The sequence below is a fragment of the Hippopotamus amphibius genome, chromosome 4 (genome assembly GCF_030028045.1).
Source record: "Hippopotamus amphibius kiboko isolate mHipAmp2 chromosome 4, mHipAmp2.hap2, whole genome shotgun sequence".
NCBI classification, from domain to species: Eukaryota; Metazoa; Chordata; class Mammalia; order Artiodactyla; family Hippopotamidae; genus Hippopotamus; species Hippopotamus amphibius.
Genome location: NC_080189.1, coordinates 89,868,793 through 89,883,978, shown reverse-complemented (window position 1 = coordinate 89,883,978; position 15,186 = coordinate 89,868,793). Strand labels below are relative to the sequence as shown.

Sequence of the window (15,186 nt, the reverse complement as noted above, 5' to 3'; positions counted from 1 at the left end):
TGGATGGTAGTGTAGAAGTATTTATATTCTTTCAGCATTTCAGTGTGTAAATATGTATAATAAGTTTAAAAATAGAAGAGGCAAGGAGGAGAAGAAAAAAAGTTTGTCTGGATGAGATACTTCTCTGGGATGATCTTAACCAGTTAAAAATGATGCCAAAGCATTCCCAACTGCCCCAGTCTGTTGAGAAATCATAGTAGCAGAGAGCAGATGCCCTTGAGTCGTAGCCCAGTGCCCCAGCCATTACACCAGCACCCTTTCTGATAGACATAATTGAAGAGTGAAGTTCCATCTGACCAATTACATACTCTGTGATGTTTTCCAGAATGAGACCTAACCTGGATCACAGAAAATGTTGTTTTGTTTTCTTTTTGTTTTGTTTTGTTTTGTTTTTGCTTTTCTGACTCTATATCTTTAGCACTTTCAAGTAGTTTCTAGCATTGGGAAGAGTGTTGACTGAGTGTATGTAGTTAAGGCCGTTTTACTTGGGAATGTTCTGTTCATAGAATTATTTGTTTTTAAAGTGTATTTAGTAGAGAAATTACAGACAACTAAGAGAAACTAAAAAAGTCACTCTGAAAGTTCAACTCTGTTTTTCATTTTTGATGTTTGCAATTTTGATGGGCAATGATGTCTCTGAATGAAATCCCTAGCCACTTACACTACTCATTTCAGAATTATCCTGATAAACTGATATCTGTTGAATTACTCATTTGACAATCTGTGAACACATGTCTTTTCATCTCACATGTACTCTTCAGCATAGTCAGGCACAATCTCAAATTGCCAAGTTCAATTCTCAAATATTACAATTTTTGAGGATAAAAATATCAATCCATGATAGAACAGTGCTCCAAAAATAAATTTGAATTCATACATAATTGAATTTTTTAAACAATATCTCAAACAAGCATGTTTTCCCTGCATTTTAAGGAGGAAATATTGCTTTCCTGAATATATTTTATAATGAATAATTGGCATTCAGGACATTTTTAATAACATAAAGTTAACTTCTGACCCTTGGGCTTCTGTAACTCTGATTAAATTCATTGGGGAGAAAGCACAAATGCATTTTTTGAAAAGATCCACAGAAATATCATTTTACCTAAGATGAGAAGATGAGTCTTTGGCAGCTTCCTGTGTGAAAGCCAAGGTCTCAAATCCCCTTCCTCCTATTTTAGCAACAATAATATTGATCATGGTCCACATTTATTGAGCACTCACCATGTGTCAGGCATTGTGCCAAGCTCTTTTCCTGCATCTCATTTCATCCTCACGACAACTTTATAAATGAGGAACTGTGGCTCAAAGCAGGTAAGTCACTTGCCCAATAGCACAGATCTGCTAAGTAATAGAGCCAGGATATGGACCCAGATCCCTGATCCCAAAATCAGTACTCTTGACTTTTACTTGTGTATACATGGAACCTTTGCAATTACACTTTGCTATAGAGAGATAAAATAAATGGGCAGAATATTTTCCTCTTCCATAAAAAAGAAAAGAAAAAAAAAAGACAGTTGACTCAGACAAGTGATACCAATAAACCCACATACTGGGCTTTGTTTTTCATCCGAAACTTATGACCACCACTTCTCAATAATTTGAAAATTCTATTAACCGAATTGCACTGAAGATGAGAAAGAAGCATGGAATGCGTGCTACTTCAAGGTACAAATTCTTCTAAACTTTTCTTTCTGAGTCTTTCCTTCTGAATATGAAGTTGTTTCTAAACTTCAGGAATAACCAAATAGCATTTTTTTCAGCATTTGATCACTATATTTGTTGGCAGACCTGTTGTAACCTTGAGTCACCTACAGGCAATTTAAATACTATTCTAATTGATTTTCTCACTGCTTACTGAGAAGCAAAGCACCTCTTTCACTAGTCTCATAAATAATTCCATTTCTCTATGTCAACGTTAATTGAACTTACCTCATGTTGTCAATCTCTTTCTTTGTTTCCCTTGCAGGTGATGTCATTGTCTATATTAATGAAGTTTGTGTCCTTGGACACACTCATGCAGATGTAGTCAAACTTTTCCAGTCTGTTCCTATTGGTCAGAGTGTCAACTTGGTGTTGTGTCGTGGCTACCCTTTGCCCTTTGATCCTGAAGATCCTGCTAACAGCATGGTGCCACCCCTTGCAATAATGGAGAGGCCACCTCCAGTGATGGTCAATGGAAGACATAACTATGAAACGTATTTGGAATACATTTCTCGGACCTCACAGTCGGTTCCAGATATAACAGATCGGCCGCCTCATACTTTGCACTCAATGCCAGCTGACGGTCAGCTAGATGGCACGTATCCACCACCTGTCCATGACGACAATGTATCTATGGCTTCATCTGGGGCCACCCAAGCTGAACTTATGACCTTAACCATTGTGAAAGGTGCCCAGGGCTTTGGCTTCACCATTGCAGACAGTCCGACAGGACAGCGGGTGAAACAAATACTTGACATTCAGGGATGCCCTGGCCTGTGTGAAGGCGACCTCATTGTTGAGATCAACCAGCAGAATGTACAGAACCTGAGCCATACAGAAGTAGTGGATATACTTAAGGACTGTCCCATTGGAAGCGAGACTTCTTTGATTATCCATCGAGGAGGTAAGATAAACACTGGCTCAGCAATCAGTGTACAGGTGACATAGTAGAAGCTTTACAATACTATTGAAAAAAATGGAAGTTTCTCTGGAGTTGAATGAAATGACACTTTTTTATTTTTATTTTTAATTTTTTAATTTTATTGAGTATAGTTGGTTTACAAATGTGTTAATTTCTGCTGTACAGGAAAGTGATTCAGATTGAGTGTGTGTGTGTGTACTTTTTCATGTTCTTTTCCATTATGGTTTATCACAGGATATTGAATATAGTTCCCTGTGCTGTACAGCAGGACCTTGTCGTTTATCCATTCTATATATAATAGTTTGCGTCTGCTAATCCCAAACTCCCAATCCATCACTCCCCCACCCACCCCTCCTCCCCCTTGGCAACCACAAGTCTGTGAAATTGTACTTTAAAAAATGAAGGTAAAAGAGTAAGAGAGAGAAACATGAGTCTAGGAAGCTATGCTTTTTAATTTTGAGAATGTATCTTCTCCTATTTTATATTAAACAATAAAAATAGTGTTTTCAGTCTTATAAATATATATTGCTATGGGGAGTGCACTGGTAGTCCAGTGGTTAGGACTCCACGCTTTCACTGCCGAGGGTGTGGGTTCAGTCCCCTGGTTGGGGAACTAAGATCCTACAAGCCTAACAGCACAGCCAAAAAGACCTCCCCCTGCAAAAAAAATACACACACACAAACACACACACACACTCACACACACACACGGCTGTCAACTGAGAGGGTAAAGGTTGAATCCTGCCTCAAACTGGTTTCTGTTGACTTAAGAAGCACGATTTTTCCCAAGGAAACAACGCTCTGAATTGTGCATAGGACTGAACTGGTTCAACTCCTTCCAAGCTCAAGTACGGTCTTGATAATCCCCATAAGGGCCAGTGGGAGCTGTGTCCCCATAGAAAAATCTTTTCAGAATTGTGAATAGGGTTGCTCAGAACACTTCTTCCATTACTACAGGGATGCTTCGTTAACCATAGTGCCTCTGTGACCTCGGAAGAAAGCTATGGAACAGGGTTTGCAAAGGCTGAAGTTCTGGGCTGGATGTTCCAGGTGAAGTTTGGAACTGGGAGCAGTGAGGACTGTGGTAGGGGCTCTGAGCCCTGGAGCTTTCTTCCCTTCCACCTGCTCTGTGGGGTAGGGAATGGGGTTAAGCAGAAGCTACCTCCTTCATTTCTCTGCTACTCTGCTTTTGATTATCAGTGAATCTAGGGAGAGAAAGGAGGGAAGGGTCACAGATAGAGAAGATACTTGGAAACAAAATATAAATGAAAGGGCTCAGGCTAAGTCCTCGTTTTCTACTTAGCAATTTGGGAACTTAGGACACGTAGTCCATGAGCCTCAGATGCTTCATCTGTTATATTGGGATGATAATACTACCTAACCTGATGGAATGTTCTCAGTATAATGGGCCACAATAGGTGCTCATTAAATGTCTCTTGAGTGTAGATTAGCACCAAAGCTATAGCAGGGATGGGTCAGAAGGAGCAGTGCTGTGAAGTGCACTTGTGTGGCGAACATACGTGATTGTCTATTCAAAGGACTAAAAACAGCATGAAAGCCCTGTCAGTTTGAAATGCAAATGAAAGCAGTCAAAGCTGAAAGAAGGACCTTTTAGGATGTATGTGGCCCTCTCTGCACGTGTTTCACCTTCAAGGAAGTATTTATATACATTATTGATTTTTGTGTGGAAATGGACACCAAATACTAGGCATTTATGAGCAACACTGTACAAAGTACTAAGTTCCTATCTTAAAAAAAAGAATTTAATATGATAGCAGAAGTCTTCAATGTGACCTTAAAGCATTATTACAAAATAGCACTTGAGTCTTGATAATTAAATATTGACTTGTATTTTAATTTCACCCATTGCTTAAGATTAAAACAAATATTCTTAATTAAATAGCCATATCTTCTTACTGTGCAATCAAAAAATCAAATCTTTGGAACAGGTTCTTGATATTGGATGGTATAACTGAAAATCACTTTGCAGTATCCACTATATGATTCATAGAAACAAGGAGGGACACATTTTTATGTATAATACCTTTTTTTAAAGGCATGATGTAGCAGGAAAAAAGTATTTTGAAATCGTTTCTTCATATATATATGCACATATACATAATATGTATTTATATTATTGTCATTTGTACCTTTTCTGAAAACATTTCTGTGTGTGGGCTGTCAGCTAGACCACCCTGTTCTTGCTCGTTCTTTCCCTCTGCTCTTCGCCACCCCCATTTAATCCTCAAGTATTCAGAGTTTGGGTTTTTTTTTTAATTGAGGTATGTTTGATTTACAATATTGTGTTAGTTTCAGGTATACAGCATAGTGATTCAGTATTTTTGCAGACAGATACAGAAATCAAGTATTCAAAGTTTTGTTTGCATTTTGTTTGTGTTTGGGGATGAGGAATTTGTTTTTATTTTGTGATTAGTGTAGCAGAATGTAGTACCCTGTGAGGCTTAAAGTACTTCTAGTCAAAAACCTCTTATGTTTCCCCAGATTCCCACAATTTGAACTCAGCTCTCTAAAATTAATAGGAACTAACACCATGTTTTTGTGACGAAATTCACTTTGATTATCTTACTATAGTCTACTCATAGTGCTTATGACCTCAATTAGATAAGCATAAATCTTCAAGAGCAAATGCATACACCTGGGTCTTTGTATCAAGATCATGGTTGTTTTAAATTATTTACTAGGATTTTTTATTTATAAAGTGATTACGTGGTTTTAATTTTTTTCAAACAAATGGTGTCAAAAGGCATACAATGAAAAGTAATTCTCTCTCCTTTCCCAGGATTTCAGTCCTTTTCCTAGAGGCAAACATTGTATACACACACTTCCAGAAATTTTGTAGTCTTAACTAGCATGTATATGAATATATGTAGTGTGTTTAACATAAATGGAATATTATACATACACATCTTACTCTGAATATCTTGATTAGGGTGTATTTTATTTTTTTAACAAACATCATTGTGATATTATTTACATACCATAGAATTCACCAATTATAAGTGCCTACTTCAGTAAGTTTTGCTAAAGTACTTTAGTTGTGCATCCATCACCATAATCCTTAGCACATCCATCATCTTAAATTCCCTCAGCCCCCAGATAATCACTAACATGCTTTCTGGATAGTTTTGCCTTTCTAGAAATTTTTGTAAATGGAATCATCCAGTATGTAGTCTTTTACTTAACATAATGCTGTTGAGATCTACCCATGCAGGTGCATGCATGAGTAGTTTGTTTCTTCTTATTGCTTAGTAGTATTCCATTGCATGGGTACCACTCTTTTATAATCCATTCACCAGTGACATCTGAGTTGTTTTCAGGCTCTTGGCATTTATAAATAACGTTCCTGCAAACATTTGGCTGTAAGTGTTTGTGCGTGCGTATATTTTTCACTTTTCTTGAGTAAATACCTAGGGGTGGAGTGGTACTGTTGGGTTATATGACAAGTATATATGTAAATTGTTTGCAAATAGTGAGAACGTTTTCCGAAATGTCTATCCCATTTTACCTTCCCGCTAGCAGTGTGTGAGGTTTCCAACTTCTGGCCATTGTTGCCCGTGCTTGGTATAGCTGCTCGTTTTGATTATAGCCATTTTAGTGCCTGTGTAATGATGCCTTTTTGTGGATTCATTTCTCTAATTTTTTTCATGCGTTGACCATGGCATGTTTTCATATGTTTATTAGCATGAATTATCCTCTTTGGTGAAATGCCTACTCAGTATTTAGCCCATTTGTATATTCATTGAGCTGTTTGTCTTCTTAAGTTGTGAAAGTCCTTTTTATATTCTGATTACAAGTCTTTTAGAAGATAAATGATTTGCAGATATTTTCTCCCAGTCTGTGGCTTGTGTTTCATTTTCTTAATGCTTCCTTTTGAAGCACAAAAGGTTTTAATTTTGATGAAGTCCAATTTATCAGTATTTTCTTATATGAATCGTTCTTGTGTTAGATCTAAGAAATCTTGGCCTAATTCAAGACCACAAAGTTTTTCCTGCTGTCTTCTATAGTTTTAGCACTTGTATTTAGACCTATAATTACCATTTCAAGATCACTTTTGAGCACAGTGTAAGGATCTAAGTGCATTTTGTTGCATATGGATATCCAACTGTTCTCTTACTATTTGTTTAAAACCAAAACAAAAAAACAAACCTTTTCCCTTGGATTGCCTTGGCACTTTTGTCAAAAATGAATTTGCATAAATGTGAAAGTGTATTTCTGGACTCTGTTTTCTTCCATTGACCTATATGTCTATCCTCATGGTTATACCACACTCTCTAGATTAGCTTTATATTGTCTTGAAATCAAGTAGATGAGTCTCCTTTTGTCTCCATTTTCAAAATTATTTTGGTTATTTTAGGTCCTTTGCATTTCCATATAAATTTTAGGATCAACTTTTTAATTTTTTTTTTTTTAAATAAAAGGCCTGCTGAGATGTTGCGTTGAATTTATAGAACAATTTTTGGAGAATTGCCAGCTTGAATCTCTCCATTCATAAATATGGTATATCTCTTCATTTATTTGAATCTTTTAATTTCTCACAGCAGTGGTTTGTAGTTCTTAATGGATAGATCATGTCATGTACTTCTTTTGTTAAACTTATTCCTAGCTGTTTTATTCTTCTTGATATTATTGTGAATGTGAATGGGATTATTTTCTCAGTGTCATTTTCAGATTGTTTATTGCTAATATATAGAAATACATATGATTTTTTGATGTAATTTTTATGTGCTGTATGGTCAGGCCACTCAAGATGGCTGGTCTCTTGCTCTCTGTACATCCCCTGCCCGACCAATGCCTGCTTCACCTACACCCAACGCACATGACTGACCTTCCTGTGTACTTGCCCCAGGCCCCAGCTGGGGTGGTGAGGGGCCTGCCCCTCTGCTGGTTTCCTTGGTAACTAGTGACCCACCTGACATCAGCTGGTAATCTCCCTTTCCCCACCACCCTGGGAGCAAAGACCATGAGGTGTTGGTCCAGAACCTTGCTTCAGACGTGTAAGTTCCCCCATCCATTAAACCATTGCTGTCTCTGTGGCTGACTCCAGGCTCTTTCTTCAGTCTTAAAGCTGAGCAAGCACAGGCCTTGCAGGGTGCAGCCCAACAACTGGCGGAGCCAGCCGGGAGACAGGAAACTCGCGTGAGCTCCGAGACAACGGGAAATACAGGATGGGGAATGGAAAGCTGCAGGGGTAGTCCTGAGGTGGCCGTACACTAACACATGGGGCCCAGAAGTTCCAGGAGTGATCCCAAACCTCACAGGGGAAATCCCGAGGTGGCTGTCTACTAGTATGTGGGGTCTTGTGGTGGCTGTCCTTGATTAATGGAGGCTGCCAAGAGATATAGAGAACAGTGGCCTCTAATGGCTCTGCTGGTATATCAAAGTGAGCCTTTTGTAATTGGCTAAGCTAGCTTTCTAGAAGGAATTTCTCTTGTGTGTTTCTCTTGTGCCTTTGAGATACAAATGATCCACCTGGCCTCTCTGGAGTTTAATATTCTATGATCTCTAAGAGCAAAGGAGAAAAAAGAACTTTTAGTTGAACGTATAGAAATAATTATGTCTTGGGAATATCTATCTAAAGTAGTTCTCCAGATTTTGATAACTTGAAACTGAAGCTGAAAGAAGAGAATCCATGGGTCATTTCAAATAAGATAAAATATCGGAACATGAATTGCTGAGCAGATCTCAGTTTACCTACCTTTTGCCTGCTTGGGAGAGGAAGACTAATGCATTAAGTTTTCCAATCAGGAGATGCACAGTTACTTGCTTCTTGGTTTTTGCCAGGGATTAAGGTTTTTGAGGGTTAAGATTATAACCAGTCATAATTCTAGTTATTGTAACCAAGTTTCTTTATCAAGTACATTGTAATCAGGTGCTTAATCGGGTGTCTTTTTTAAGTCTTTTTTCTTTTATAGACAGTTATTGTTTTACTCTGATGCAAAAGTGCTTCCTCTTCATGGAGTTTCATAGGAAGGACCTTTTGACAATAACGGGTCTCTGGTAAATTTCAGATTATACTGCTGAACTGGGTAAGAATGTAAAGAATCCTAATGGAGGACCTGACGGCTTCATGAAAAGTTGAGAAAAGGATTAGTTACTGAGTGAACTGGTGAATATGGTTATAATTTTTATGGGTTTTGTCTGGAATGTTACTGGTTTTGACCTGTGTTTTCCAAATATGGGGAAGCCCTTCCCCTCAAACTGATTATGATTTATAGCAATTTGGTAAATATACCTGTAGGTAGAATTGAAGCATTTGCCTGGTTCCTCCAGAAATTAGAGACTCCTGGATTCTGAGCAGGCTTATCAGGAAAATGGAAAAGACTATCTCCTGGCATGTGCAGGAATCTCAATATTCTGGGGACTTCTAGAAGAGAAAAATCCACCAAGGCAGAGCCTGATAGCAGGCCTTTGGCATGGCTTTCCTGGCCTGGAGAGGCCTTTTGGGAATTCAGTCTGAGACTCCTCAGGATTTCCCCTTCAGCCAGTTTGGAGGAGCCTATATGATCGATTGACCAGATCTGTTTTGCAAACAAATTAGTCTTGATTTGGCTGTGTTTGGTGGAGATGAGGGTAATTTTAGAGAGAACCGTATTATGTTTTAATGGATATTAAATTCTAGTTCTGTTAATTGAGGTCTGTATTTATGAAAGTTATTGTGTTAGCCATACTTTTGCCCTGATGTTCTGGATGGAAAGAAACGTATCTAGGGAAATTGTCACAGAGTATAACTACTCATGAAGTGTGACACTGCTTGCTTTAAGTCTGTTGCTAAAAGCACATGTACAATGCTTGTGTGACAATTGGGTATAAGTGATAAAATGTATAGTCTATTAAGTGTTTCCTCATTAACATCCCTTTGAGCCTTTTCGTGTGATCTGATTAGTTTTCCCCCAACGTGATTGACGAGGTGAATATAAAGGAGGCCTAGCACCTAGGGGCATGATCTGAACCTGGGGTAGGAGCTAGCACCCCAGCATTGAGGGACGGATATTTTGATCATCAATACTTTCTATTGAAAGATTTGCAATTAAAAGGGGAAATGATGGAAAAACCTGCACACGTTGAGGTACGGGGAAGTCAGAAGGCTTATAAATGGCTTAACTTAAATCTTGCCGACCAGAGCAGCCTGTTTTGTGGTCTTTCAGACATGCATTATACATCTGCTTTGGCCATTGAGGAAGGGAATTGAAAGTCAATTTAAAAGTCAAAATGCAGTAGCTGTTGTTTAGACATCCAAGGTAAAACTAGGTGGCCATTGTATATGTGATTTTAGACATGTTCTTGTATTATTGAAAACTTGAGTTTTCTGAACTGTATTGTAGACCAGGACAAAAACCACAGGCGGGTGTGTGTGTTACCTCAGATATGGTTTCTGCTTGTGTTTTGCTTAATGGTCCTGATCTCCCCTGTGTTGTACCTGTTAGATGTCTTACATTTTGTCCCAAGCCTGAGTGAAGGAAGTTTATTCAGGGACTGAGTAGCAACACTGGCCGCACTGCGAAATGAGTCCAATTGCTGGGTCTACAGCGAGATCCCATCGTTGTCCTCCTCTGGACTTCCATGAAAAATTGACCCAGCTACTGTGACTAGGTGGGGACTACTGACAGTGGGGGGAGACTCACCATCGTCCTGTCCCACATGCCAGTACAACAGAAGGACCCTGTCTGTCAGCGTTGCTGTACAACTACTGCCCATGAGCGCCCCGGGCTATGGTGTGTGGGATGGAGTAGGCTGGCTTCTGGACACACAAGTCCAACTAGTGGGATTAACTGCCTTTCATTTGGAAAGACCTAATGGGTCCACCCCTAACGGCACCCAACATAACATGGGGTGGCAGACCTGTACCATGAATGTTGACTCTTGGCTAGGCCACCAGAATGTTTCTTTTAAAGCCGAGCCTACGTCGCCATAGGGGTGGCTCTGGGTTTGTGAAAACCAGGGGTGGCCTTACCTTCCTAATAACTGGACAGGGCACTGCTGCTATTGACTCCCTTTCCATTGACCCATTAAGTGCTTGGCTCCAAAATTTGCCCACATCCTTGCAAATGGATGCTCTGTTCCAAGTGTACTAGGTATCTTACTCTTGATACTCTCTGGCTGCTTTTATCTGTATTGTATTTGCGGTATCTGGTTGCAGTGCCCCCTCCATACCTGACCCTGGGATATTGTAGGAGAGGGGTAGACCAAAACTGTAAGGGTCGTGCAGGATACGTAGTGGTGGAGTGTATGTTCAGGCCACTCAGGCTGACTGTTCTCTTGCTCTCTGTACATCCCCTGCCTGACAAGTGCCTGCTTCACCTACACCCAGTGCCTGTGACTGACCTTCCTCTGCACTTGCTCCAGGCCCCAGCTGGTGATTGCCCTTATCAAAGGGGTGGTGAGGGGCCTGCCCCTTTGCTGGCTTCCCTGTTAACTAGTAAGCCCACCTGACATGAATTCCCCTGTGACTGGTAATCTCTCCTTCCCTCCACCCCCCAGGCGAAGACCCCCACCATGTCCTGCCTGCCATCCACCGCACACGGTGGGGTGTCACTCCAGAACCTTGCTTCAGATGTGTAAGCTCCCCGTCCATTAAACCTCTGATGTCTCTGCTGCTGGCTCCGGTCTATTTCTTAGGTCTTAAAGCTGAGCAAGCACCAGCCTTGCAGGCCTGCAGGGTACAGGCCAACTTATGCCCTTTATCAGGTTGAGAAAATTCCAACCTTCTGTTCTTAAACTGTTGAGAATCTTAATAATCAATATGTCTTGGCCTTCATCAAAGGTTTTTTCTGCAGCTATTGAGATGATCATGTGTTTTTGTCCTTCATTAATATAGTGCCTTACATGATTTTTAGATATTAAACTAATTTTACATTCCTGGGATAACCCCTCTTGGTCGTGGTGTATAATTCTTTTTGTATGTTGCTAGATTCCATTTGCTTATATTTCATTAAGAATTTTTGAACCTGTTGGTGGGGGATTTTCTATAATTTTCTTTTCATGTAGTCTTTGGCTTTTTGATCAGGATAATATTGATCTCTCTCTCTCTCTCTCTCTACTCTCTGAGTTTGTGTAGGATTGATACTATTTCCCCCTTAAAAGTTTTGATACACTTCATCAATGAAGACATCTAGGCTGGGTTTTTACTTATAGAATGATTTTTAGTTACTAATTAAATTTGTTTTCTTGACTTAGGTCTTTTCTAATTTTCTATTTCTTCCAGAATCAGTTTTGGTATTTTATGTATATCTAGGAATTTTTATAGTTCATCTAAATTGTTAAATTTGTTAGCATAAAGTTTTTAACAAAAATTTTATAAAATTACCTTTTAAGAACCAACTCTTGGATTCTTTGTTTTTTGGTTTTCTATTTTAATTATTTCCATTTTTATCTTTGTAATTTTCTCTCCTCTACTTATTTTGTTTGATTTACTTTGCCTTTTCTGTCATCCTGAAGTGAAAGTTTAGAATAATGACTCTAGGTCTCTCTAATAAAACATTTAAAGCTATAAATTTCACTGTAAGCACTTAATTAGCTGAGTTCCATAAATTTTCATATTCTATGTTTTCTTTTTTATTCAGCTCAGTGTATCTTCTTATTTCTCTTGTGATTTCTTTTTTAACCCATAGGTTACTTAGAAATGTGTTGTTTATTTTTCAAACATTTGGGATTTCCCAGTTCTTTTCTGTTGATTTCTAATAATTTCTCCTATGAGGAGAACATATTTTGTATGATTTCAGTCCTTTTAAATGTGTTGAGACTTGTATTATGGCCCAGTGCCTTGCTTTTTTTAACTTAACAGTTTATCTTAGAGGGCTTTATATATTAGTTCAGAAATATACCTCATTATTTTTAATAGCTCATTTAATCACCACTAATGGATATTTTAGTTGCTTTCAGTTCTTATCTCTTATTAAAAAGTGATGTATCTGCACATCTGTCTCTTCACAAGAGAGCAAATCTATATTATAGATTCATTTCTTCTTTCAACAAATATTTCTGGAGTGCCTACTACGTATGAGGCATTTTTTTGGCACTGGAGGTAAAGCAATAAACAAAATCAAGCAGGGGCTTCCTAGGTAGTGCAGTGGTTAAGAATCCGCCTGCCAATGCAGGGAGCACAGGTTCAATCCCTGCTCCGGGAAGATCCCACATGCCATGGAGCAACTAAGCACGCAAGCCACAACTACTGAGCCCATGTGCCACAACTACTGAAGCCTGCATGCCTAGAACCTGTGCTCCGCAACAAGAGAAGCCACCACAATGAGGAGCCCGCGCACGACAATGAAGAGTAGCCCCCACTCACCACAACTAGAGAAAGCCCACACAGCAACGAAGACCCAAAACAGCCAATAAATAAATAAATAAATAAATAAATGGGGGGAGGATTAAACTATTAAAAAAAAATCAAGCACATGCTTTTTCCCATGGAGTTGACATTCCTTCGGAGGTTGACAACAATAAATAAATGGCAACATAAATATGTCCTTTGTGTATTGGTCACATATCTCCTTATCCCCGTGGGGTTTTATTCTTGAATATTAATTTTATAACCAGTTACTTGACTGCATTATCTTAATGTTTCTTATTTTTTTTCAGTTCGTTTCATAGGATATGGGGGCATATAATCAAACCACCCACAAGTAACAATCACTTTGCCTTCTCCCTTCCTATTTGCATACCTCTCATTTGTCTTATTTAATACATTTGACTGTTATTTCTTGGACCTTGTTGATTAGTAGTGGGGGTTGTAGAAATTTATGTCTTATTTCTGGCTTAAATGAAAACTGTCTCATTTTACACAAACACAGTACTGACTTTTTATTTATCATGTTAAGGAAGTACCCTTCAATTCCTATTTCATTAAGAATCTTTATCAAAAATGGGTAATGAATTTTGTCAAAAGCCAAAAAGGTATCTATGGAGGTGATCATTATTTTCTCCTTAGATTTGTCACTGTGATAAATTGCATTAAGAGATTTATTATTATTGAACTATTCTTTCATTCCTGGAATAGAACTATGTTATGCTTATAATGCGTCCCTAGATTCTATTTGTTTGCATATAATTTTGCATCAACAGTAATAAATGAGATTAGTCCCAAGCATTCAATAGCTTTCCTTCTCTCTCTGCTCTAAAACAATTTACGTAACACTGAAGTTATCTATTCCTTGAGGATATGGTATAATGCACCTTTGAAATTATTTAGTTCTAGTGGGTTAGGTTTTGTGTTTGCCTTGGTTTGCTTTGGTTTGGTTTGGTTTGGTTTGGTGAGGGGAGAGAGAACTTTTTACAACTTTCTAAATTTCTTCCACAGTAATTTCTTAGAGTTTCTGTCTTGGCTGGACTCGGTTTTGATAATTTGTATTATAACCTACAAAAGTGTCCTTTTTATTCATGTTTTCAAATGTATTTAAATAGAATTGAACCAAGTGTCCTCTAATTTTTTCTCCCATTTTCCCTTGACCTAAGAATATTTCTATTATTCTCATGCCTTATAGGTGCTATTTTCTTGATTAGGTTGGCTGATCGTTTTTCTGTTTCAGTGGTTCAAGACACATATTAGTTTACTCATAAATAGTTTGTTAGCTGATGCTCAGCCTAGTGTGGAATAGGGAATCATTACACTTTCTACCCAAAGAGGCTGTTATTTGATGTCTGGAATAAAGCAACTCCAAGGTGATTACTAATCAATCCTAGTCATGTATTGTACTCTTATTTATATTAAAATGAAACAAAGTTCCCTACTTAAGTTGTAAACCTCCCGTAAATTACAGTTGATTAATAGTTGAAAATTTTTCTTCTTATTTCTAGGAAACATGACACCAAACGTTTTCACTAGATCAGAATATTCCCTTCTCATGCTGACAATATAACAATAAATAGTATCAGTAATGTGCATCTTCTCTTTGTTTTACATTCAAATAGAATTCAGAGTATTTGAGAGGCAGCATAGACTATATCAGAACTTTGAGGGCAAAGCATGAAAATCATAGACACAGAGAATTGTGTCTATGTAGAAAACTCCTGCTTTAAAATTTCAAAAAGCACGTTATCGTAAACATTGTATAACGAGTTTTAAAATGCACAGAGAAAATGTTAAAAACAAAACTATAAGAAGTATTGACATTCTTAATAATACTAACATTTTTTCCTAAAAAAACTTGTTTGATTGAGAAATAGTTCCAGATTCACATAAAAATTCCGAGAATGGTACACAGAACATCGTGTACCGCTCACCCGCATTGCTGTTAATTCTCCCTCATTTGCTGAGTGTATGTGTGCATCGATGAATGTGCATTTCTGAACCATTGAAGACTAAGTTGCAAACATTGCCCTTATACCCCAAATATTTTAGTGTTTATTTCATGTCACTACTTGTTTGGGGAAATATATAAGCAGCTAGTTAATTAAAGTTATAAAAGATACTTTTAAAGAAGCATTTAGAATTTTAAAACTACCATTGCCACCACCACAACAAAAGACAAGAGGTCATCAAAAGAGATTTTAACTAAAATAAGAGAGAGTCAATACACACCAATAATAAGGATCTGTTACAG

General features: G+C 38.1%; 1 protein-coding gene across 1 annotated transcript in view; it reads left to right on the top strand.

Moving 5' to 3' along the window:
• The window catches only part of MAGI2 (membrane associated guanylate kinase, WW and PDZ domain containing 2), a 1,275,509-nt gene that overhangs the window by 1,053,928 nt on the left and 206,395 nt on the right, over positions 1-15,186 (top strand). The window contains exon 10 of the mRNA XM_057732512.1: positions 1,970-2,608. Coding sequence (XP_057588495.1) covers positions 1,970-2,608 — 639 coding nt within the window. The remainder of the gene's footprint in view (positions 1-1,969; positions 2,609-15,186) is intronic.